We start from the raw sequence: 27,965 nt of genomic DNA, 5'->3' as shown, positions 1-27,965 counted from the left end.
TTTTTTTACAACATTAGAACAGTCACAGCCATTTTTTGTGAATTTTTTACGCACACTTTTAGAATAATTTTTTTAAATCTTTTCCCAGCAGCTAGGAAGGAAACCATTTAAAAAATGTATATATGTATATGCGTATATTTTCCGCGCATTATGCAACGAACAGAATTGAAATCATCGTTTTATTACATCATTTTGCTACCTGCTTCACTTCTTTACTGTTTTATACTTTATTTTTGTCGATAATTTTCCCAATAACGCAGAGTCTGTTGTACACATATCGATCTGATGCCTTCCCATCGCGCAATAATGTGCATAGTGGATTTCAATCCATTACACAAGACATTAACAGAAATGAATATTCATTATAAAGTAGTATGAAAAGAAGTCTTTACTTTCATTTTTCAATTTCTATATTTCTATATTTCTTTCTTTTTTTTTTTTTTTTTTTTTTTGTTTAATGCTATGAACATAACATTGCCATTTGGGAAGAACATCTCTGTTTCGCTTCTTTTCAAAAGCGACGGGGGAAAATAAGAAAAAATAAGAAAAAATAAGAAAAAATAAGAAAAAATTAGTACAAATTAGGACAATTTAGGACAATTTAGAACAAATGAGTAGCAAAACAAAAGAAAAAAAAAAAAAAAAAGTGAACAATTTTAGATAAATTAAGAAAGGCACATTTTTACACATTTTATCTATTTGTGTGTATTTTATTTTTTTTTTTTCTTACCCATTTTATTTCTGCGTTTGGGTAGATTCCGGCATACAAATGGGAATATATAGACCTCAAATATATGCCCATGCAAGGTCACTCATGTCTGATGTTATGCAAAATGGAAAAGCTTGGCATTTTTTGCATATTCAGATTTTGTGGATCATTTCAAGTTTGGTCCTTTTGAAGAGGTATTATCATGCTACATGTGAATAGAAGAAAAATTAAGGAGAGTTGTTCTCTCCACCGATGATGCAAAATGGATGCAATAACGAATTGGAATAACAACAAGCGGTGATAATGCCGCTAATGGGGATAATAGCAACACTGGCACGATTGCACAATTGCAGAGTTGGCTATAGTTGTCACATATCGGCACTCGACACTGGGGAAAACTGCCCTCCTTCCATGAAAATACAGTGAAGATAATTTGTAAGAACAAGTGAATCACACCTTAAACAAAATGGCGTGCAAATGCATTTTTTTTCTTGGGGGAGTAGAAGGTAGAAATATTTTCCTAACTTTTAAGAAAGAATATATGAGATTAAAAAAGGAATGTAAATACTTGGGCTGGGAAAGAAGAGCCAAAGTTTTTTGCCCCTAAATTCCAGAGCAGAACTGACAAAAATTGTAAAAAAATAAAGAAATAGTAAGAAATAGTGAGAAATATAAGAAATAGTACGAAATATAAGAAATAGTACGAAATATAAGAAATAATACGAAATATAAGAAATAGTGAGAAATATAAGAAATAGTACGAAATATAAGAAATAGTACGAAATATAAGAAATAGTACGAAATATAAGAAATAGTACGAAATATAAGAAATAGTACGAAATATAAGAAATAGTGAGAAACAAAAAACAAACAACAAAGCCGCCTTAACAATAGGTTACAAACATCAACTGATAAATTGTCCCGGGTGTAAGGAATAAAGAAACCCCTTTTCGTCGCTCTTTCAAAATGTCAAAAGATAAATATCAAAAACAAGGAGATGCTATATTCGCAAAACTAGAAAAAGTGGTAGGTCCCCATTAAAAGGAAACATATATGTACATGTATATGTGTAAATTTAATGCTCATTAGTATATGTTCCCCATGCCCACGAAAGTTGCATGTATGAAACATATCCATTTTTGCTTCTACAAAAATTGTGACTAAAACGGAGATGAATCTGTTCTTTTGATAAACCTTACAAGAAAATTTATTCGCTGTAATGAACCTGGACACCATTTTACTACACATTTCCCAGAATTCGGAGCTGTTATCCTTGACATATGGAGCTTTGGTGAGTCAACTGCTAAAGGATTTAGAACTTGTAGACGAAGTTAATGAACAATTGGAAAAAATGTAAGTTTAGCCTTTTTTTTTTTTTATGTTAAACATAAATGTGTCCATTCTGTTGCAACTGACAAGATAAATCGTTACACTATGCCGCATGCTATGACGAGCGGGATTTGACAAAATGAATGAATATTACCATATTTTCTTTTCATTTTCCTTTTCTTTTTCATTTTTATTTTCGCCTTCCCCTCACTAATCTTTACTCTGTAGGGGAAACAATATAGGCATACGATTGATTGAGGAATTTTTAGCCAAATCGGATATTTCTTTTTGCGAGGATTTTGAGGAAACTGTGGAGGTTATAGCAAAGGTATTAAAAATAAAAAAAAGAAAAGAAAAACGACTACAAAATGACAATAAAATGAAGACAAAATGACAATAAAATGAAGACAAAATGACAATAAAATGAAAACGAAATGACAATAAAATGAAAACAAAATGACAATAAAATGAAAACAAAATGACAATAAAATGAAGACAAAATGACAATAAAATGAAAACGAAATGACAATAAAATGAAAACAAAATGACAATAAAATGAAAACAAAATAACAAAACGACTACAAAATAACAAAACGACTACAAAATAACAAAACGACTACAAAATAACAAAACGACTACAAAATAACAAAACGACTACAAAATAACAACAAAAACAACAAATAGACAACAAAATAAGTAAAATATAAAACACAGTTCTCTAAGCTATAGTGGTGTGAAGCCACTTAACGAAGCATTGGTGTGTATACATACTCAGTTGCACACATATATCCACCCCCTTATTGTAGGTAGCTTTCAAAATGTTCCTAGGGATTAGTGGAAATGTGACTTGCGTAAATAAAGAAATGTACATTTATTCCATAAATTTTGATCGAAACCCGTTAAGCGATTTTGTAGAGTTACCAAAATCCTTGTCATCTTTGAATTATTGCAGTCTACTTTGTGGCGTTATAAAAGGGGCACTCGAACAGGTACTTAAATCTGACACAAGTGAGAACCACTTCCAGAATCCAAACTATGCTGGAGATATACACACAGAAACATCCATCATTTGTATACATACGGGAGTGTGAGTGTACTCTTCCATCACTCCAAATGGAGATCAAGAGGAGTGTAAATATTTTGTTTTATTATAAAAAAAATAATAAAATATTTTCCTTTATTGTTTTATTTTATTTTTTTTGTTTTTTTTCTTTCTCTTTTCTTTTCGTTTCTCTTCGTTTCTTTTCGTTTTTTTTTATTTATTTTGTATATGTATATATTTCCTCCCCCCCCCCCTTCCACCCAGATCAGAATAAAAGTAAACTGTTACTTTGTTAAGGACATGCTAAAGGGAGATGATTCCTACGAAATTTATATTCAACTCCTAGAGGTACAACACACGTGTAGTGATCTGCTCATATTTTTATATCACATCTGTGTTGTTCATAATAAACCTTAAATGTTTTCACAAAATGGACATTACACTATTTCCCGTGTACTTTGCTCTGTCTTATTCGTCTTATTTGTCTTTTTTTTTTTTTTTTTTTTTTTTTTTGTAGGTTATGAAAGAAGAAATTTTGAACGACGAAGAATAGTAAAATATAAAAGGTGCTATGGTCTTTTTAAAAAAAAAAAAAAAAAAACAAATAAAAAAAAATGATAAAAGAAAATAATGAAATGAGGGGGGGGGGGGGGTGCCTCAACGATTGCACAAATTAAAAAAAAAAAAAAAAAAAAAAATTATGTATTTTCCTTTTGTTACGTGTTTCTTAGTTCTTCATAACACTTGTCAAAATAAGTCTTTTTAATTTCAATTAACTTGATTATTTTAAACGGAATTAAAACATCTCTACATTTTCGTGTGTACATTTGGCTGCCTTAACAAGTAAAAAGGATAAGAGAAAAAGGCAAGGGAAGGGGTGCATATGCGTTTGCGTATGTATATGGGGAGATATACTTCCAAATTTTTTCATAATACATATGTCTGTCACACAGATTGAAGAAATAGTCATGCACACATACTTTTTTCCCTATGTTTAGCTTTATTTTATTATTTTTTTTTTTTATTATCGTTCTATATATATGCACGAAAATGGTTTGTAATCACACACGTGTCTCTCGTGCCATGAATGACTGTATACACAAAATAAATCTGCCATACACACATGCGTGCATAAATACCTGTATAGTGCTCTTCGCAATTGGTAAGAAATAAATTATACTTATCTACATAAGCCAATGCACCAAAAAATTCTCTGTTGTCATTAACTGTAATTTTGAAGTTTGGACCATCACAATTGTTCATTATCATCTACGGTGATGGAAAAGCGGGGCGAAAAAAATGAAAAAAAGAAAACCATTTGTTAACTTTAGAGTGTTATACAAATTGTTGTATAAAATATATATATATATATAGAAGAAAAAGTGAAACGACAATGATAATTTCCGTTCAATATGCTTAAATGGGAGCTTTACCTCGAGTAGTGCTCTTGCAGTTTTTGCATTTCCTTTCCCCTTTAATAAATCATTTTCAACAACGGGTGATGGTGCACTCATTTCCTAGAGTGGCCTTAATATAACAATGAAGGACGCTTAAAAAGGAAAAAACAAAAGGCAACAGTAGAAACTTCCAGGAGGTGGATGACCTTTCTGCTGCAAAAGTGGCACTGTGAAATGGGCAATAACGAAAAAGAAAAAATGAAAAGGCAAAAGGGAAAACCGAAAAAAAGAGTCATCTCACTTCTACTTAGTCGCATTCGAAGAAGGGGAGGATAGATACAATTCAGGTAACTTAAAAATTGTAAAAAAAAAAAAAAATGTCAAAAATGTGCAAAAAAAAAAAAAAAAAAAAAAAGAATATATATATAAATTAGCTTTTTCTTCACTTATCCCTGCATTACAGTACTGCGTTACTGCAAAATTATCTATACACGGGTGTTCAAATGTGTGCTTAAATGTATGCGTTTGAGCAACTAGGAACGTGTTATACAATGAATATGAGAATTGAAAATTTTCATGACCGTGTTCCCCCCGCCACCCCTCAGGTTTGCCATATATATAAAAGGTGTCCACTCTGAACGGAACACAAATAGTTTTTTCGAGCTCTTTTTCTTTTTCCTTTTTTCTTTTTTATTTTGGAGGGGGCGGAGGGGCATCCAAAACCCCTTCATTTCAACCATTTTTGTCGTCATTAGTTCGGTATGATGTAATAATGAAAGGGGTTAATAATTTGTACACAAAAGTTACCAAACATGGGAAAATGTTCCGTTGAACTCAACTTGGCAAAAAATGATCAAGAGGATAAAAAAGCCAAAATAGAAAAACAAAATAAAAAATAAAAGATTATAAAAAATTAAAAAAAAAAGTTATTGCACGCATGCTGAATTCGTGTGACAAAAATGTTCAATAAGAGTACTTATAAAAAATTTTCCACATTTGTATGGTATTTGAACATTTAAAAAAAAAAAAAATTGTTGTAATGCAAATTACAATTTTTTTTTTTTTTTTTTCTTATCCCATAATGTTGTGTTACAATTTAAGATAAAGTCTTATTTTGGACATTCCTTTAACAAAGTGGAAGTTTCCATTTTAATTTTTCTTTTTGTACAACAGGTATTTGAGTCATAAATATTTTTATAGAATATTTGAAATCCTTTAATAAGACATCCTTCACAACGCATGTACACTTATCAAAGTGTATAATTTTTGATTTATATATGAACAATTGTTACGCACACTGTTGTTGTTAATCCGTTTAAATTTTTCATTTTTCACTATGTAAATTATCCACCTTTTTTTAAACTGGTTATACAAATATTTTTATAAAATATACTAAACATTTATGTGTTATAGGAAAGGTACTCAAGGAGAATAGCATCTTAGCACGTCGTTTATTTATGTGTACATTTATACATATATATCACGCATTTTCTCTTTCGTGAAATGAGATATTAACACACGTAAAGAAGTATCAACATAAGCATTGAACGTGGCTGAAGAAAAAAAAAAAAAATGAAAAAGAAACGTAAAAGGAATATTAAAGAAAGCTGTAACAAGAGTTAAAAAGGTGAAATATGTGTTTTTGCTACGTGTTTTATTCTGTTCGTTATCAGCTTTATCTGTGCAAAGATGCTTTTACATACCTGTTGTCGTGTGTAAAACGATCTGGGAGATCTGCTATCTTATATGAGTTGCAAATAATATATTCATTTCTTTATCTGTTCATGCATGCACTCATTCGATCTTTTTTTTTTTTTTTTTTTTTTTTTTTTAAAAAACGCAAGGTATGCACTATAAATAAAAGTATAATTCATTTGTTTTGTATTCACACATTGCTCCTCTCTTTGGCATCCTGCAAATTTTAAATTCTTTTCGCTCACATTATTATGTGTTAAGATAAAAAGAAAATTTATTTTGTTTGCATAACCATGAAAAAAAAAAAGTGTTTTAATCCAATTTTGACAATCATATTGAATAATTTTTTTTTATTTTTTCAACAGTTGTATATGCTGTAATATATAAAAACGTATTGTTACTGAAATGTGAAAACATTTTCATGTGTGCATGTGTGCACTTATACTTATTACTACAAATATGTTCATTTATAAAGATACATATATGCATGTTTCCACTTCCCCTTCTTAATAGTTTGTTAATGAATGGGGGGGAAGGGAAAAGGAGAAATTCTTAATAATAAGGTAACTATCAAACATTAAAAGCTTAATTGTACAGTGTGCAGTGTACAATGCAGCACATAGAAAATTGTAAGTTGACAGTTACCAGTTGCATATGAGAATATAACATTTTTGAAAATTCATACTTCCACACAAGCATTATCACCTATTTTCTACATTAAAATTTGTTAAATACATAATTTTAAAAGATTCTCTTGTGGAAGTAGACGAGTAATGCTGATTGGACTAATTTTGTGCGAATTGCACAAGCTGCACAAATGACACCAAAGTACGAAAGAATTTAGATATTTAATTTGCATGTGTGTAGAAACATGTACTGAAGCAACTACATGGGTAATACATCGATGTAGAGTTGCATGAGTAAAATTTGTGTAATACTATAAATCAGCATCTCACCCCTCGTGAACGAATGTTTTATTGATGTCGAAAACTGTACGCACACGTGCTTTTTAAATTCCGTTATTTTATTTTACTTTATTTTGTTTTACTTTATTTACTTTATTTTATTTTACTTTATTTACTTTATTTTGTTTTACTTTATTTACTTTATTTTGTTTTACTTTATTTACTTTATTTTGTTTTACTTTATTTTACTTTATTTTATTTTCTTTTACGTTATTTATTATTTTTTTTTTTACCTTCCCCATATTCAGACCTACTTTGCAGATGTCTTATAATCATTCCTGAGCGACTAGAGCTTAGTGCAAAGCTATTTTTTACTAAATCACACATATATAAAACGTTACTGCACATATTTTTTAATTCATTAAATATAGTTACCTTTTAATACATCCGATAGAAAGACTCTCTTTCGAATCTCCCTCGGAGTGATGTCTTTTTTTTAAAACACTTTTATTTTGTTATATACTCCATATGCTATTACTCATGCATGTGTATTAATGCTCCTTTTTTTTTTTTTTTTTTTAACTGTTAATATGTTTGGGTATATGTGGCACCAATGTATTTACTCTTTTCTACTGCCCTTTTTTTTTTTTTTTTTTCTTTTTTTCATTTAACTATGTGGAAATTTTCATCAATAAGGATAAAACATATATGCTTATAATTTTTAATTTCGCTTGGTAAGACGATTTACGCGTTGGACATTTACCGAACAAGGATATCCTTTTACAATAACCATCAATTTCGTTATATATTACTCTTTTTTTTTTTTTTCAATTTTATTCATTTGTGACATGCGTTTGGTCTATATATAAAAAATAAGAGAACGTTCAAAGTGCTGTGAGAAAATCGCCAGAGTGGAACGTACATGTATACATATGAATGGAAAGAGGGATGTATATGTACATATATGAATGGTATGCATATATATATTGGTAAAGCATTAACCCCATTTTTATTTTTCTTCACTTATTTTTACATGACATATATATAAGTAGATTTTATAACCTCCCGCCACGAGGAATCAACAACATATATATGCATATTGTCCAATAAAAAATAATTACCTGAACAATTCAGGTTATATCATTACTCCAAAGCAGCCAATGAATCAAAGAAAAAAAAAGAAATCAAACGTACGGTTACTTTATCTATGACATTTTAGTTTAATCATTCATTATATTATTTTATAACTACGTTAACTTTGACGGGTGGAATATTATTTGCGCAAATATGGTTGCCCTCCACACCTACGTCAAAATATGTATATATGTCTATGTGTATATATGCCTATGTGTATATATGCCTATGTATATATATATATACGCAAGATCTACATATGACATCGAATAGCTTGCTTACACAAGTATGTGAAAATGTCTAGGACTATAAATTGAGCTGAATATTTAAACATAAAAATAAAAGTCCTGAATCTATATTAGAACACATTTCTGTTGAATTTAGAAAAGAATGGAATGATGCATTATTCATCTGCATATAACTACATACAATGGTTATTTTTTGTGACGGTATAACCCTTTTAAACAAATCATATAATATATTTATTTATTCGTTTTTTGCTTTTTTTTATTTTTTTTTATCATTACAAAATATATGCATGCATATGATATATATATGTAGTTATGAAACAAAATTTAACTTTACAAAAAAAGTATTGCAAGATTTTATGCATAATACAATAAGCTTATAATAAAACATACGCCCTCCTCTTCCTTAATGTGGTTTATATATATTTTGCAAGTGAAAAGTTTTCACAGGTTTGCCATCATATGTTATTGTATATATTCGTATATATACCCCCCCCCCCCCCCCTCCCCCCATAAATGGGTAATACATTTTATAACTTCATGATATTTGATATAAATTATATTAGCCAATTTAGCAATTTTTTTTTAATGAATATAATAAATATATAAAATGTTATACCATATATGATGTATTGCATTAAAACATATGTATACGTAACGGTTTCATAAAGGTTCGTGCGGTATATGAATTATGTACATATAAAAATACATTATTATTTTGCATGAACAAAAAAAAAAAAAAAAAAAAAATTATGATTGTGCATCTTTTTTTCTTTCAGAGCAATAAATATTTATATTCGATTTTTTTTATGTACAACAAATAGCTTAAAAAAATATTGTATTTACATTTATTAATTTCATTTTAGCTAAGAAAATTTTTTAATTGTATATATATTTTTTTTTTTTTTTTAAGTCCAAAATTTATGTAAATAATTTGCTAATAAAATTATATATGTTATATATGTACATTATATATATATTTAAAGTGATAATGAATTTAATGAAAGCATAATAAATCGTATATATATATATACAACATATATATATGAAAAAAGAAAAAAAATGCAAAAATTTGAGAAAATTTATGAACTAAAGAAGAAACACTTTTTTTAATCTTTTGTTTTTTTGTGTTTTTATTTGTATATATATATTTTTATATATTATATACAATATATATACATTTATATGAATATATATGTACACTATATATACATATAATGAAATGAAATCGTTACAAACATGTATTTCATTTATTATATGTTTATATATTTATCTTCTATTTTTAACAAATTTAAATTAATCATTATATACCTTTTTTTAACGTAAAACTGAGGGTTATTGTAGAAAGGAAAAAAATTTTCTTTTTCATCATTCCTCGTCCACATTACCCCCGACCCCCCAAAACACATTACCATTTTCTTTTTTATCGTTGTTATTTTATAACTATAATTGTTACATTATAATAATTTAAATTCTTATTGTTATTATATTTGTAATTATTATTCAAATTATTTTATTTTTTTACCTTCCTACAGAAGTCATTTTACAACTGTATTTGTTTATATATAAATATATATATATATAAACGAACACTTGTGTAATGTCATTAATATAATTAATTTTTTCACCCATTGTCACATATGTGTGACGTACAGTTGTCACATGTTTATATACCTTTTCTGCATTTTATTATTTAGCCAACGTTGTATATGTTTATAAATATTTACATAAAGTTATTATATATATGTACATCACCAGCTAAATCACCTGCACATAATTATACACTTATGTAATTATTAGTATTTACACAAGTGAGACATATGATTTTATGCATATTAATCTACACACTTTTTAGCTATGTTTTTTTTTTTTTTTTTTTTTTTTTTTTTAAATAGCTAATTAAAAAAATATATTTTTTTTTTTTTGTGCACTTTTCCCACTAAGGTGCTTATAAACATTTCAACCATCTCTCTCTCGCTATATATATACATACATGTGTGTTATATATATAGCAAACAAATGAGTACACGTCACCCCGCAGAAGTTATTACAAATGCCCATACATGTATACATACCTATATATAACGCAAAGAATTGATTATTTCGGTTCCTTGCTACGTACATATGAGTATGTATAACACACCCTGCATACATCATTTGTTTATTTTTTGAAATATATCATTCCCCAAATGATATGAATTTACTTTCACCGTCCTTTTTTTGTGTGAATTGAAATTTTAAAAAAGTTTTATATCACGCATTTAAAATTAGAACCCTTTGAAACTGATATATTATACTACATTTTATAATTTAATTTTCTTTTTTTTTTTTTTTTTTTTTTTTTATGCAAATCGATGTAGATAATAAATACAGATGTATTTATAAGCAATATATATGTACATAAGTGTATGCAGAAAATATTTGCATATGCGCATATTTCACATCATTTGAATGAATAGACGTGTTGTTGTAAAAATATTTTTACGTTAATCTTAATTTTTTTTTTTGAATTTTGAGAATTATTTTTATGAGATAAAAAAGACATAAGCACAATAAATTTAATCTGAATGTGTGATTCATTTTATCGTCGCTTCAGTATTACAAACGAATGTTTTTCCCCACAACTAAACCCGAATGAGTGTGAAACGAAACTTGTATTATATATATGCATGCGAGTGAAGAAAAAAGTATACCTGCATAGATCTCTATGTGCCCACAGACACATGTATGTATAATACATATATGCGGTTGTATGTAAATTATCACGAATAAAAAAAAATACACCCACCACATATATATATTTATATAAGTACGAGAAAATGACAATATTAATACTTGAACATAATAACCCTTGTGTAAGAAGTATACAAATGATTGTTTCAACATAACATTTATGTGTGTGAGATACAAATAATATATATAAAAAAGTAACAATTTATAAATAATGAGAAAAAAAAATGAATAAAAATATAATGTAATGTGCATGTGACCTTTTAGTAGCTTATATTATTATATCATGGATTATTACGTGGATTTATTTTATTCCTGATAATTAATTTAAACAGAAAGCTCGTTTAGAAAAAAGAGAAAAAAAAAAAAAAAAAAAAAAATTATTATTTATATATACGAACAAGTAAATATATTTCATATATACATTCTATAATAACAGTGAAGTTTATATTTGTACACAAATACATTGTATAGCCTTATACATATAAATATATTTACTAATTTAACCCGTGGATATGAATTCTATTTGTAACCATGAAAAATAAGTTGCAGTATTCTTTATTTTGCCTTATTTTTTAATGTGCAGAAATGTTAGAAAAAATAAAAAAAAAAAAATTAAAAAAATAAAAAATAAGAAATACACAAATTAATAATAAATAAAGTGGGACCACCTAGAACATACAAATTTAAATTTCCGCACATTCTTCAAATATCCACATTTTCATTTCCATGCATGCTCATTTTGAACCACTCGAAATCTCAGATAAAACATTAAACAATGAGAGATGAATATATTCATGAATGTGTATGTATTAAAATATGATAACAAAAAAAAAAAAAAAATATATATACATATATATAAATGAAGAATACACCAATATACTTGCATATAGATGTAATACATATGTAATATATATTTATCATAAAATTAATACATAAATGGTATTCTTACAGCCTTTACATACATACGTTACATATATAAAGTGTACCTACCAAAAGTGTGAATTAAATTTTTTCTTTATTTTATGAGCACGTAAAAAATAAAAAAACGCAAGAAAAAAACCTCATTGCATTTTATTGAGAATAGTTAATATGAAATTATTTTGCGTAGCATAGTACTGAATTTATGTGTGTATACAGAACAAGTTGGAAAAGGATATATAACCAAAACTGTAGGAAAAAAGTTATATCATTTTAGTACGCATGAATGTTTCAAATATACATATATTTTTGAAGTATCACAAATTGCGAAAACAAAAATTGTGCTTATAGAACCAAGTAATTATGCTCACCAAAATAGTACACCTTTTTTTTTTTTTTTTTTTTTAATGGAAAAAAAGTGATAACATGTAATATGTAAGGATAGTATTTATTTATGAATTTCAGAAAGAGTCCCTTTTTATATTAGCATTTAATTTATATGTGTATTAATATTATTATTACCACCGTTAATACATTTTTATTTTATTTTTTTGTTTCATTTCATTTATATAACGCAACCACACCAAATAGAGAAGTAGCATTATTTTTATGAAAGAGTAAAAAAACAAGAAAGTAGCATCCGTACATGCAGTAATTGTGTATAAATGGATTATATAGTTTTAATTATACCGAAAACTATATTGAATATTCAGTTATAAAAAAAAAAAAAAAAAAAAAAAAATTTAAAATAAGGAAGAAATTCTGTATCATTTAGAGACGAAAATTGTGCTTATAGATATACATGTGCTTATTCGCTTACATTTATAGTTTAATGGTTTACAGCTGTAGAAGCGAAGCAGATAGGAGACTGAGTTTCCTGTGCGAGTGTATATTTATATATATATTATGTATGTGTTTCTGTCTATATTATGTGAATGTAAACGTGTGTATATGCATATGTATACGCATCTATAATAAATTAATTTGATGGAAAATATATGTATGTGCATGTGTGTATATGCATATATCATATGTATATGTATGCAAAGTATGTGTATATTTTTTGTAAATTAATTAATTATTCTTTTATTTATAATTTTTTTTTTTTTTTTTTTTTTTTTTTTTGTTGTTTCTCTCCCGTTGTTTTTTTTACGAAATTTTAATTATATATTTAGAGTCCTGACTTAAAAGGAACGAACACATATACATACATATATGCATAAATACGTTATACACGTACATGCATTGCATTTACATATACTTTTAAGATACAAGAATATATATACGCATTTTTTAAAGTGAAATTTGAGTTCGCATTTTTATAATTTTTTTTTTTTCCTCCTTTTTTTATTGCTAATTATAAATACATATGTTTTTTATGTTTGTACATGCACTGTATATATTCATACAAATTACATTTGTACATGGGGATACTTAATAGACGCTAAACTGCATGAGGAGTGTAGATGTTCTGTTCAAATATATGAATATATAAATATTTTCCATATTTATTTATCAATATCCCTTATCCATTTAATCATTTATGCACATATACACAAACCATATAATTGGCAAGATTTTATATCAGTATATTATTGATCGCTCCACGTATTATACACCTTTTTTGTACCTTTGGGTTTACATGCATCGGTTGATAACCAAAAAGTGAAGATAGAGAAGTTACATCAACAAGAGTGCGTGTATCCAAAATATACCATTTTTCACATCGAGTGAGGATTTATCGCTTATCATATTACTTCATTAAACGTTTGTAAGAACAAATTTAGAACAAAATATATACAATGGTAGATGTTTATAAGAAACCAAAGAATATGTACTTAGGATTGTATTACGGAAAAGAGTATTATAGCAGAAGAAGAAATAATAACTATTACAGAAATAGCAACAAGTATAGAGGTTATAATTATAATTATAAGCTACATAATTATAAGAAATGGAATTGTTATAAGTTGCAAGATGAAGAGGAGCACAAACAGCAAGGAGTGTTGTTAGTAGATATACAGAAGGAAACCAAGAAAAGCGTCGTGGAAAAAGAAGAGATCAAAGAGGTGTTGAAGAATGAGATGAACAAGGAATCTATGAAAAAAGACTTGGACAAAGGAGAAAATTCGAAAAATGCAGAAAAAAAAAATGAACATAATAAACACAGGGACAGCACAATAAAAACAGAATGCAAAAAACGAAAAGCCGAAAAAGGAAATGAAAAAGATGAAATGGAAGGTAGAGAAAAGAAAAAAGAAATGAACAGGAAAAAATGTATTATAAAAATACTGAAAAGACCAATCGAAGTTGCGAAGAATGATGAAGGAAAGGAGAAATTTTCTGCGATCGAAAGTAAAAATGTTTTAGAGGGAAACCATAAAACGGGAGAGAAAAAGAGAAAAAAAAAAGGAACAGAAAAAGGAAACGAAAAAGGAGAAGGAAAAAGAGAAGAAAATACCAAACAAAGTGATATAGAAAAAAAGAACAAAACGAAAAAATCGGACAAAAATATAACCAAGGCCAAAAAAGTAAAGGAAGCATTCAAATTTACATCTACACAAGAATTGTTTAATTTACTTTTGAGAGATGTTAAGAATCATTCTGTTGACGAAGAGGAAAAAAAGATTACTACGAATAATGATACAGCAGCAGCAACACCAACTGATAGTTCAAAATTGGAGAACGAAAATGATATCCAGAGGAAAATCATCAAAAAGGGGAAAACCAATTCTAATAAGAAGAGTACAGGATGTGCAAACGCAAGTGAAAGTGAAAAGTATAATAATTTTCATGGTAATAGTGATCATGTCCAAAATCATCGAGAAGGAGATATAAGTATTGGTGGAAATGATCAAGGAAAAAGTACTAATAAGAACAAGGAACACAAGAGTAATTCTACACGGAAGAATGATAAAAACATTGTGGCAGAAGATGAATGCACAAGTGGCAACAATATGAAGAGTGTTACAATTTCTGTAACGAATAATATTTCTTTAAATACATCGGATAAACACTGCACCAATCAAACGAAGAAGAAGGGGTTACATAACAATAATAATATTAAGGAAAATTGTATAATATTAAAAAACAAAAGAATTGTCAGTAGTACAAGCAAGTACCACAATATAATGAATATTGGAAGTAATACAAGCAGAGGTAGAAAATTATTAAAAATAATTAAAAATGCAGAAAATGGGAAATGCCATTATGCTGGTAGGAAAACTCTCATGGAAGGAAGTAGTAGTAGAAATATCCCAAAAGTTTATGATTCCATCGATTATAATTTGAAATATGCCACTTCGAAGTATCCGAATTTTACAACTAGTGCTAATTTGTTAAATCACGTATATAAGGAAGAACTATGCAAATATAATAGTTTAAAAAATGACGATACTAGGAAAGCAATTAAGAAGGATGAGGAAGAAGGTTTCTTTGCGATTCCCATATACATGAGATCCCCCAAGCCCGAGCAAATTCCTATTCCTGCTTATCTGTCAGAGATAGTCAACAATAAAGAGGAAGCGAAGGATAGTAGCGATCACACAAATGACAATTCAAGCGGAAATACGAGTGGAGATAGCTCCAAAACGATTAAGACTAAGGAAACAAAGGCTCATGACAAAAAGACCATAAGTCACACAAGAAATGCAAAAGAAGTGGGAAATGAAAATATACGTAAAGAGAACGATAAAGGATCAAATTTTACAAACAGAAATGTAGAAAAAAAAAAAAAAAAAAAAAATATTTTTTTGAATAAAAGTTGTATATCTTTTAATGCAGACCAAAATAATAATGGAAAACAAAATTACGATTGGTTGAATGCAGAAAATGTTAAAAATAATAAATTTTATAATATACATTCATCTTATATGAAACCTTCGAATTATAATGGATGTAATGTGTATAGAAGCACAAAGAGTTTCAAGGTTAACAAATATTTTTACAATAGGAATTATAAAGTTAAGGCATATTTGAGTGACAATAACCAGAGGGGGAAAAATTTTAATCCCTTGAAGGAGTTAAAAATTGCTGTGTATTGATGAAGAAAAGAAATAATATACATACCACAATGCAAATTTTTTTGTAATGAATGAAGCTAATTAATAACGCTTGCAACAATTTAGAGCCTACCAGTATGTGTTATATATATGTATACGTACATGCATATGTATATGTGTATGTATATATATATATATATATATATCTATTTTGCGTTGCGTATGACTTTTTTTTTTTTTTTTTTTTATTGTAAGCCATGGGAATATTTATACGTGTAAATACAATAAGGAAAATACCGTAATGTCATGAGGAGAAAAGGAATGCCAACACAAACAGACCGACCGACCCGCCTTCAATGAATTGAAATTTTTTTTAGTTGCATGTATACCCTTATCGCATATGATAACAGAAGATGTATAGAAGAACGGACGTCAGGGAGAGAGAAGAAGACTATGGAAAGTTGAACTATTTTGAGGTGTGTGAACGATAAAACAAAACCGTTATTCATTACGTCCAGTAGGATTCACAACGTTATATACACATATATATGTTCTAGCGAAAGCAAAGAGGGAAAGAGTGTAAAAGTTTTTGTACAGCACTATTTTTCCTCCCCCAATCCGCACTTCTACCCCCCGTTGTTGCGTTTACCGGATTGCTCCCAATCTTATTCTCTATGCTCATGCGTATATACATATATATATATATATATATACATATTTTATTTTTACATCTTATTTTCGTTTTCGCGTTCGCTTTCGTGTTCGTTTTGGTTCTTGTTTTTACGCGCGCTGTTGAATTAGACCATTCGCTCATCGCACTCTCTTAGTCTCCCGTGATCTCACCTACAGCATTTCGGTTAGTGCAACCTGTGCGGATGAATTGCCAAGAGAAAAAGCTGAGGGAAGAAATAGTAGTTGCATCCATATATCTGCATGAAAAGATGACGTAGATGTTTTTCTCCCATATTGATATGAGATTAATCACATGTATTTTTGTTATAAACAGAATATATATTTTATGTGTCAGTTGCATAGCACGCACTGGTTTACACTCTTTATGAAAAACAACTTAAGACCACCGCGGTTCATATGAAAAAAAACATAATCGGAAAAAGAGCCCCATCAAAATAGGGAAGTAACGAAATGGTTTAATAACGAAATAGCTTATTATAATAGCTTATAATAACTTACTAGCTGAATGTATAACATCGTGACGAGTTATACGCGTGTGAAATGAAACTACTGGATATTACACATGTTCAATTAATTATTGTAATTTTTATAATATCGTGTGCATTTGCACATGGTGTTTTTAACTTAGAAAAAGAGAAAAAAGAATAAAAAAAAATGATAAATAAAAAAAAAAAAATAAATAAATAAAAGAAAATAATAAAATAATAACGATAATAAATAAAATACAACATTTAAACAGTTCCTCTTCTCTAACTAGAGCAAGCAAGTGACGTGGGGAAAGCTTCTATTTTGTGTGATTATATTACCTTGCAATAACTGCTCTTCTATGTGCACTTTTCTGTACCCGGAAGCTTACCAGGGATTGTACATTATATACACATATATATATATATATATATATATGTATGTATGTATATACATTTTTGTTTTTTGTTGATTTTTGCGCGCCTTCTGGAGCATCCTTTCCTTCCCCTTTACTTGTTAGACATAACACCACCCCTCGTACGTGTTGTTGTCATATCCAGTATTTTTTGCACATTATTTATATACTTGGTAATTTGTGAATTTAGAATTTCCCAATGGGTGTCATCAAAATGTCTCAAAATGGTAGTTTTCATTTGGACACTTTTATTTATTTGGTCAATTTTGGCCTCAATAACACCACTTCCAATAGCAGCAACTAGAATTTTTTCAATTTTTATAGTTGTAATGTTAAGTTGTTCAGATATATATTGTATATTTTGTACCTTGGCATCTTTAAACAGTGATATAATGGATAATAGATAAATTTTATTTTCTGCAATTTCTAGATCAATGTTATATTTTGTAAAAAACTCGACACCATAGTTATTTTTAAAAGTTAAAAATTCATGAATACTATATTTGTAAAATATTGTTAATAACTGGAAAATAGGCTGATGTTCATGAATATTTTGTAAATTCTGAATAGCGTCCAAAGTTAATAATTCATGAAAATAAATGTTATTATTTAGATTAATCGAATCCACTATTAATTCAATACTTGCATTGATTGTACTTGGATGATTTAAAAATTCCTGTCCTTCTTTTTGGAAATAATAAATGTGTTTTTTTAAATGTTTAAATGAATCTTCATACTTTTTTAACTTCTTTAATTCTTGTGCTATAATCAAATATATTTGTCTCTTTTCACGTGAACTAATATTCCACTCTTTAATCCATTGATCGATAAATTTTATATATGGTAATATAAAATGAAAAATATTATTTTGTGATGAAAATTGTAGTATAGCAATGAATGTTGGAAATCTAAAGGAAAAGTTTACACTGAATGAGTTGTATAATAGTTGTAAAATTTTTAATCTCAATTCTGGAAAAACATTAAAATTTTTAATAGCTTTGATAAAATTATTTGTTGCATTATTTAAATCTTCTACACTTTTAAATTCTAACTGCAAAATGGATATTAAAATAACAAAGTATTCTTCCACTTCCTTGTAAAACTCGTTGAAACTTTTTATGCTTTCCTTATTATCAATTATCACCTTTATCTTGTTCTTCTTTTTTGTTTCTACTAATGTCTCAAATATAAAATCGCTAGCCGATAGTAATAGTGAAAATATCTCTGATCTGTTATTACTCTCTGAGTCTTTGTCCTGCTTCTGATATATGTTCAAAAATTTCTTAAAGAACACTTCGTACTCTTGGATGTTCTTCTGCTTCAGAATCCCTAAAATCCAATCTCCAATTGTCACAGCCGTAACTGTTCCCGACAGGTCATGTGTTAGCTGAATGTACACCGACATTATTCAACTTCTCTTCGATTAATCCCTTTTCTGTTTGTTTACCTTTTCCTTTGTTGAACTTCTCAATGTGCTTCAGGCTTGGTGAGTTCAATATGTAGGCTACCCCTGGAAAGTTACCTTATTATTCTATTATTATACTGCTCTACTGTTTTACCGATTTATACCGATTTATACCGATTTATACCGATTTATCAATTTACCAATTTACCAATTTACCAATTTACTACTCTCTTTTTTCGTTTTTTATTTTTTTTCAAGGGTACTTGCAAGCGCAGAAACGCTGAGTGTGAAAATGATAATCCTTGTCAAGCACCCGAAATGCAAAGATTCTTATACATGTACGTAAAAGAATTGTAGTACACTAATTTCAGAAAAAAAAGGGAAAAAAAATTGTCAAAAATATGCTTTTCTTCGTAATCCTCCAAAAATTTAGGGGTATTATATAACTACATAACATGCTGCGGTTATACACTATTTAAACCCTTAAGTTACTTAAAAAAAAAAAAAAAAAAAAAAGAAAACTGAAAATAATCCCATCTGGTAAGGTCATCTCATATCACTTGCTAACAATGCTTATTTTTTTAATATACATATATATATATATATAATAGATATTTATGCATACTGTATGCTATATATTATATATATACATTCATATACACTATGCATTATCGTGTAAAACTGTTTCAACATTTCAACATGTCAACATCTCAACATCTCAACCTCCTTTTTAGTCACAACTCTTTTGCATAAGGGTTGATATAAATTGTAACACAGTGTACTTTTTTTAAAAGCAAAAAAAAAAATTGTTTCAGTTTTTTTTTTTTTTTTTTTTTTTCTCTAAAAATGATTTCCTTGCCCTACCCTTACTGGGTTAATTTTTATATTCGCCAAACTAGTGCAGTACCTGAGGTGTGGAAGAGTAAGAACTGAGAAATTCGTTGCGCAGGTTCAGCTTGACACAATAATGTTGCTCTATGTATTAACATAAAGATGTACAAATATATATGGGATATGTAAGCATATACCCGTACCACGCATATGAAAAGTGTATATACAATATTAATTATACCTAGCCATCCCCAACAATGCAGTTCATGGTAACTACGTATATATATATATATATAATGCACGAGAATTAAAATGGAAGATTTGTAGCTTTGAAGGTTTCTTTTATTCCTACCTCTTTTTATATTATGCTACAGTATTATCAGTTCAATAATTCTGTGTACGATGTGGTTTGTATAGCGTAGGAGGGATATAGTAAATTTATATAAGTCTGTTTAATCAGTTATAATATGGCATGAATCAAAATTACATTCATGTTATTTATATATTCTTCTTCTTCCACTCAAACTGACACATCCTTATTTTCTTCTATTCTTTCTCTTTCTCTCTTTTTTTTTTTTTTTTTTCGTTGTTTTTCTTATTTCAATTTATACGTATCAGATCATTTAGAGAAATATAGAATAAAAAATTTTATGTCATGTGATAAAAGAAAAACAAAAACGGAGGTATAGAAAAAGTTTGTAATCATTGTAAATATTGCGTTATAAGAACCTTTGAAATAATACCTAACGTCAATTTTGTTGTAAATGTAGCATTATCCAAAAAAAAAAAAAAAAAAAAAAAACTGTTGTTTTGAAGGATTGTTAGCTTCATTTATTTTGTTTTATTATATATATATATATATATATATAAATATTTTTTTTTTTCTTTTATTTTCAATGTTTTACTTTAGTAGTTTTTATGCTCATGCATGTGAATAACTAGATTTATCATGAGGTGTGTATGCAGCTGCATGTTCGAATGACTTATTGGGCTGCTCGAATTTCCGTTACGTGTGTCCTTTTGTGTTTCTCGTTGCGTGCATCCGTAAACACTTCTTCACAACCATGTTAGGTATGTTCCCAAACGCTCACGAATTTTTTATTTTTTTCACCATTTTGACAAAGAGTTCCAATTCTAACTCAGTTGTGTATAGCCCAAGCAACTGCACGGTGTATTACACGAGCAATGGTTTTTTTTTTTTTTTTTTTATATATTTATATTTTTATATATTTCGCGTTTTTTTTTTTTTTTTTTTTTTTTTTTTTCCATTTGTGTATTTTTTTTTTGTCTAATACATTTAGAGGTATAATCGTGTATATGCAGACAATTTTTTTGACACTTAAGGGATTACTTACACGTACGTGCCATTTGAATTGATTCTCTTTTATAATGTTATTCAAGTACACCTTTTTTTTTTTTTTTTTTTTTTTTTTTTTATTTCTCATTCCTCTTCTCAACAGAGAATGCCCATTTGAATGGTTTTCATTTAATGCCACCTTTTGAAGGAGGTGGGTAAACAGAGAATTTTTTATACGTACACAAATGTATGAAAATGTGTCATGGTGGTGTGTTTCTAATGTGTGCACAAAATACAACATCGTGAATATATGACTTAGGCACATATTCACACGTGCAGGTGATGTAGTTTCATCATTCCAGACATACACGTATGCATGTGCATTGATATGCCTGAATTCTGACTCAGAAAGTGAAAGAGGAAGAGAGACATTCTCTCCATATTCGTACGTTTACGAGTGCACGTTAATTTCCTCTATTCCTCATTTGATATATTTTAATGTATTCCACATTCAGTGTGAAGCAAACGGAATTCACGCATTTGAATCATAAAATGGCACAAAATAAAATAAACCAATAAAAGAAAGGATGAAATATGAATGTACTTTGTTTTACTTTATACCTTGTATTTTCTCTCATTTGTGTAACCGTCCCCTTATATGTATAAATAAATGCTCTTTGTCATATCAGTACTTCATCTCAATTATTTTGAAAATTGAGCTTCACATGTATAAATGTAAAATACACGTTTTTCCAGAGAAAAATCTTCTATAGCTTTTTGGTACTTTTCCTTTTCCTTTTTTTTTTTTTTTTTTTTTTTTTTTATAAAGGAATTGAAGTGTGTTCATGTTTACTTATTCCCCATTGAACACATCTCTTTACGCATAATAGCACTTGTACCTTTAAGCATTTGTTTTATTATCTCATTTGTTCACTCTTTTACTTTACCATTTGTTCACTCTTTTACTTTACCATTTGTTCACTCTTCTACTTTACCATTTGTTCACTATTCTACTTAACCATTTATTTAATTTTTTTTTTTTTTTTTTACCTTTACTCTTTTTTTTTTTCGTTTGTCACGTACTTTGAGTGTGCCATACGTTCATACATTTTTATTCATATGCTCTTTGTACACATAGGAGAACTAACATTTTGCAGAAAAATTAAACTCTGGATGATGTAGAGATATGCACAAAAGTTTAGTGTATGTAAAACTACCAATAAGAATTTATGAAAACAAAGAGAGAGGTGAGAACAAAAAAAAAAAAAAAAAAAAAAAAAAAAGGCATAAACAAAAATACCATCTTGTCTATGTATACATTTCCATGCTGCGTTATATTTCATCACATCCTTTCCCCCTTCTCGATTTTATTTTATTTATTTATTCATTTATTTATTCTTTTATTTATTCATTTATTTATTCATTCATTTATTCATTCGTTTATTCATTCGTTTATTCATTCATTTATTTATTTTATTTTTTATCACCCAATAGACCCCATTACCCCTGTCGTGTGTTATCCAAACGATAATTTCCTCATCCGCGTTAAATTATATAGAGAGAAGTATTTGCAAATTCTTTCATTCATAAGAAATATATAAAATAAATTGTTTCATTTGAGAAGGGGAGATGGGAAAATTGTTTTCCTAAACGGAAAATCTACATAAGATGTTTTTTTTTTTTTTTTTTTTTTTTTTTTTTCTCAAAAAAGGAAGTTACATATATGTGCATGCCCATTCGAATATTTTGACACAGGAGGTAGTTATATAATATCTCCCTCTCAGAAAAATATTTTCGAACATTTTGAATACGCTAATTTTTTTTTTGTATGAAAACAAGTTTACCGTGTGCATATTTAATTCATCCATTTTTACATCATTCGGAGATTTAAGAAGAGACTCCTTATGACATTCACAGAAATATATGCAATAGCTCCCAATTCACTTACCTGTGTGTGTAGCACAATATATATACCTACACACATACGTTCGTGAGAAGTGTGGAATTATACATGCATACTAAGCGTAATATTATACATGCGTACCCATATGGAATTTGGATCCCGAGTGAAGAGTCCCTACCTAGTAGACTTTGCTAAGGAGGTACGATCCATATACAACTGTATATGACAAGTATTTAACAAAGCATATTTTACGTGATTTGAATTGACCTTATCTGGTTTTGGCATTCTTTTCCATAAGCACTCACGCAAGAACACACACACACACACACACGTCTACAATGGACAATGGTCTCTACTGGAAACTCAAAAATGATTGCCTATCCCTGGAAGTTATTAAACATATCGAGTCGAACGATATAGAAGGTCTTTTGAATTATGAAGGTTTAATACAAGAAATAAAAACGGAAAATTGTGAATTGATTAATTTTTTAGCAAGAGAAGAGAATTTACGTAAAATAATTAAATACATAACGGAGGAATCTAATGAAAAAAATAATTATGACAAGTCTTATAAATTTCCATACAAATGTCATCAAATATTGAATTCAGAAAATAAGGTAATAATGGATTCACTAGTATATAATGAAAAATTAATGAAATTGTTTTGGAGTTTTATACTAAAAAAAAATCAACTGAACGAAGTTTTATCAGGATATTTTAGCCGATGTGCCATAACAATATATAATAAATATACAAAAGAGGTGGTAAATTTTTTAAAAAAAAAGAAAGAATTATATTTAAAAGGTTTCTTATATCATTTTTATTCCAGAAATATAACTGAATTATTTAAAGTTTTATTATTTGTAAAAATGCCATATCTATGTATATTTGATAATAAAGATATTATGTACTTTATTTTAAGTAATTTAAATGGAAATTTTTCAGATCAAATTTTTATAATATGTGATAGGGAGGATAATATAACATGTCTTATTAGAGATATATTTGTTCGAAAATCAGAAATTTATTATTTTAATTATTTCTTAATTGATTTATCATCTCAGTTATCTTTTTCATATTTAATCAAATGTGTCTTTTCAGATTGCCCATACACAATATCTGCTGCAATTACCATAATTTCAGATTTGCTTCATTACACTGTACTATCCAAATCATACAATAACATTGATTTTTATGAATGTTTAGATTTGTACAATAAAGAACAAGATCAAAAAATGAAACAGTTGAAACAGATAGAGCAATGCAAAAACACAAGGAAAAAAAAAAAAAAAAGGAAATCAAACAAAGTTATAGATGAAGAGGATGTTTACAATTCTTCCAAAGCTCATGCTAGTTGCCTTAACCAAGTACGAGAATCAGATCAATCAATTCTTTTTGGTTCATCAGGTCCTTCCTATGGCTCCTGTGATCAGTATGGTTTGTGTACATCCGATTACACAAATACATCTAATGTTCTTATTTCATCTGATATTGGAATCACATGTAGAAATTACTCTCACCCCATTGCATCTGCTGGTGGTGCAGATACCGGTGAAGAAGAAAAGAGAGAAATCGAAAAAAGTGAAATTGAGAGAGAAAAAGGAGGTGGAGGAGGAGGAAGAAGAAGAAGCAATGGGGGAGAAGTAGCTAGCCAAGGAGACTGTGAAACGGAGAATCAAGATCTACAAGGAATAGACCAAGGGCCAAGTCACATGAACAAGAAAATAGAAGATGAAACGAAGGAAATTGAGACAAATATCATTATGGATAGTGTGCAAGACAGAGAAATTCCAGATGTAGAGAAGGAGAAAATGTATAAAACTTTTCACGCAGGAACAGAAGAAGAAATTAACAAGACCAAATTCGAATCTGAAGCAAGTGCATCGTTTGGAAAAGCTTTTGACATGTGTCTCGGATTGCACCCGGATGTGCATCACCAAGGGGAATGCGATCATTCAGGGGAGAAAAATAACATGAACAAAGGCTTACCAACAAATGAAAATTGTGCAAGGGAGGATGGTGATGGGAGAGACGATGACTGGAGAGATGGTGAATGGAGAGATGGTGAATGGAGAGATGGTGATTGGAGAGATGGTGAATGGAGAGATGGTGAATGGAGAGGTGGTGATTGGAGAGATGGATACCATGAGAGAAGTGAAGAACTTCCGAATCATAACATTCCAAATTCTGAGATCACTTCCAAAGGAGGGGGAAACAATATGTTGTGCATGAACGAGAATTCTGAGGAAAATAAAAGAAACGGAGAATCGATGCATGTGCATGAAGGTTCGTTATCCTATTACTATATGTCTATGAATGCAAATCAGGGAGAAGAGACAAATGTACAAATTGGATCCAACCAAATGAATAACCATAATACACATGTAGAATCGAATTTAGATTCGTATCATTCAGAAATATCGAACATGCACATATTTAATAACAATAAACAGTGTGTCGAGAATTTGAACAATTGCTCGAAGTACAACAGTAAGGAAGCAAAAATTGAAAGAAATAGTGACAATGAGAATTGCTTATCATACGGGTCGGACGTATCTTCATCAGAATCATCAGATGATGAAAATTTCGATCATTTGAAGAAAATAAAATTCGAAGATGTGCTAAATAGAATGAAAAGAATCGCAAGCAGTAGAGTGCATGTGAAGGAAGACCAAGAAGAAATTTCTTCAGATTTACTAGTAGACGATGTATCATTACAAATGTGTGGTGTGGGAGGAATCATTAGCTGTAGTTCGTTGAACTTTGCTCAAAGTAAGGAAAAGAAAAAAATAAAAGAAGATATTTTTGGAATAGAATCGAACAGCTGCTCAGGAAATGTGATAAATGGAAATACAAACGAAGAAGACACATTTCAAATATTCGAAAAAGAAAAAGAAGGAGATATAAATATACCACTAAACAAGTGGGTAGAATATCTTGAGAATAGCACCTTTATAGATATATGTTTTTTTAATTACATAAAAGATATTATGAAACTATATATTAAAAATATAAATAAAAATAAGAATAAAAATATCCTAGGATTTACAACTTTAGAAATTATTCAATTAATAAAAACGTTGATAAAAACCAAGTCGAAAAACATTTTGACAGAAATAATTGATGAAGGGTTTTTCGATATATCCATTGATATATTTTTTAAATATAAATGGAATAATTTATTGCACATATCTGTATGTGATTTATTACAAACTATTATATTTAAAGAAAACGAATATTCCTATCTCTTATATTATATATTAGCTTTGACTACATTTTTACCCAAGTGCTTAAGATATTTTGATGCTGTAAGAAGATGTCGAAACATTAAAAATAAAAAAAAAAGAAAAAAATTCGAAAATTTAATTGATTGTGGATACAAAGCACATTTACTTCATATTTGCCAAATCTTGAGCAACAAATCTTTAGAAATTAAATGGCTTTCAAACTTCTTAGTTACTGTTTCTGGATGGAATGATATAATTATTGAAGAACTGAACCATTATTCTCTATATTTCAATGATGTTAATTATGGGGATGAAAAAAGGGCAGAAGAGGAGAGGGAGGAGGTAGCTCACCATCATCCTGATGATGATATACTGTCAAATAATTTGTGCAATCCAGCAGATAATAATCTGATGTTACATCACCATCTTAATAATACTGGAGAGTTGAACAATCGTGAGAATATTACAAATGATAATGTCAATGGAAATAGTGATAGATGTATGAATCGAAATTACCATTATGATGATGAAGAGGAGGAAGAAGAAGAAGAAGAAGAAGAGGAAGAAGATGAAGAGGAGATCCAAAACAATCACAATAGAAGAAAGGGATTAATCATCCAGAATAATGATGAAAATGAGGTAGGAATTAATAACCACGAAAATAACAATAATAACTGTTTTAGTAACTATGCAAATGTTATTGACATACTGTTTGATGAAAATAAGAATGATTACATCAAGTATGAAGATGATTACCATGAAAACAACGACAGCTATAACCTAAGTTCGAATTGCAATTTTAGCAACAATAACAATTCTGGATCAGATAATGGAAATAATTTCAAAGGTAATTATGACAATCCAAGTGAATATGACCCGAGAGACAATTACCACGGCGATTACAATGTGCATGAAGGTGAAAATTACAGTGAACATTCTAATATGCACCCGAACGAGAACCCGAACGAGAACCCGAATGAAAACCCGAATGAAAACCCGAATGAGCACCTTAATGTGCACCTTAATGTGCACTCGAATGAACATCATCAGGGAAATGACCACTTCTCAGGCCCCACGAATATTTAAATATTCAATTCATTCGATTTTGTTTCAAGTCACATGAACGATAATCCCGATTTGAAAAGCAACACTGATCAGTTCGGAACAAATTAACAATGGGCACCACAGAGGAGACAGAAAAGTGCAAAACTTGAGTGTGTGTCATCTACATACGCCGTGTGTGTATATTCGCACATCATAGGGATCATATTTGAGGGTCATAACTTTAAACGCATAATATTTGCTGCCTTATTTGTCCCCCACACACACACACCCTCTAGGTTTGAGTTGACGTTGTTAAAAGGATGAAGAGAGGTAAAACGTGTAATCTGTGCTGCATAACAAGTTTATATATGTTTGTTCCCTTCTGTGTATTACAAAACTAAATGGAACAAGTGATATTAAAAACCAATTAATAGAAAAAAAAATAATTTAAAAAATAAAATAAGCGATTACATATATAACCACTTTTGCGTTAAATAAAATTTATGAAGATCCAAATCATGTCACATCAAGTTGGTATAGAAAAAGAGTAGATCTGTTTCATATTACCCATATG

At 28.8% G+C, this 27,965-nt stretch overlaps 5 protein-coding genes across 5 annotated transcripts; 3 read left to right on the top strand and 2 right to left on the bottom strand.

Annotated features, from left to right (window-relative positions):
- Window positions 1–1,675: 1,675 nt before the first annotated feature.
- On the top strand, window positions 1,676–3,633 carry PGO_052190 (trafficking protein particle complex subunit 3; the record flags this gene model as incomplete). The annotated part of the gene is made up of 6 exons (XM_028686597.1): window positions 1,676–1,735; window positions 1,965–2,062; window positions 2,267–2,366; window positions 2,845–3,027; window positions 3,345–3,428; window positions 3,598–3,633. 6 exons carry the CDS (start codon window positions 1,676–1,678, stop codon window positions 3,631–3,633), a joined length of 561 nt encoding a protein of 186 aa, XP_028542398.1.
- Window positions 3,634–3,796: 163 nt separating this feature from the next.
- PGO_052180 (hypothetical protein, conserved) lies at window positions 3,797–4,594 on the bottom strand (the record flags this gene model as incomplete). The annotated part of the gene is made up of 3 exons (XM_028686596.1): window positions 3,797–3,915; window positions 4,220–4,349; window positions 4,514–4,594. The coding sequence occupies 3 exons, from the start codon at window positions 4,592–4,594 to the stop codon at window positions 3,797–3,799; spliced, it is 330 nt and encodes a 109-aa protein (XP_028542397.1).
- Window positions 4,595–13,912: 9,318 nt separating this feature from the next.
- Window positions 13,913–16,153, top strand: PGO_052170 (hypothetical protein; the record flags this gene model as incomplete). The annotated part of the gene is made up of 1 exon (XM_028686595.1): window positions 13,913–16,153. One exon carries the CDS (start codon window positions 13,913–13,915, stop codon window positions 16,151–16,153), a length of 2,241 nt encoding a protein of 746 aa, XP_028542396.1.
- A 1,625-nt stretch (window positions 16,154–17,778) lies between these two features.
- PGO_052160 (hypothetical protein, conserved) lies at window positions 17,779–19,089 on the bottom strand (the record flags this gene model as incomplete). Its single annotated transcript, XM_028686594.1, has 1 exon — window positions 17,779–19,089. The coding sequence occupies one exon, from the start codon at window positions 19,087–19,089 to the stop codon at window positions 17,779–17,781; it is 1,311 nt and encodes a 436-aa protein (XP_028542395.1).
- Window positions 19,090–23,458: 4,369 nt separating this feature from the next.
- PGO_052150 (hypothetical protein, conserved) lies at window positions 23,459–27,433 on the top strand (the record flags this gene model as incomplete). Its single annotated transcript, XM_028686593.1, has 1 exon — window positions 23,459–27,433. One exon carries the CDS (start codon window positions 23,459–23,461, stop codon window positions 27,431–27,433), a length of 3,975 nt encoding a protein of 1,324 aa, XP_028542394.1.
- Window positions 27,434–27,965: the final 532 nt, after the last annotated feature.

This window comes from Plasmodium gonderi (assembly GCF_002157705.1).
Source record: "Plasmodium gonderi DNA, contig: Chr05, whole genome shotgun sequence".
Classification (NCBI taxonomy): Eukaryota; Apicomplexa; class Aconoidasida; order Haemosporida; family Plasmodiidae; genus Plasmodium; species Plasmodium gonderi.
The sequence above is the reverse complement of the archived record's forward strand: the minus strand, read 5'-3'. Positions and strand labels throughout refer to the sequence as shown.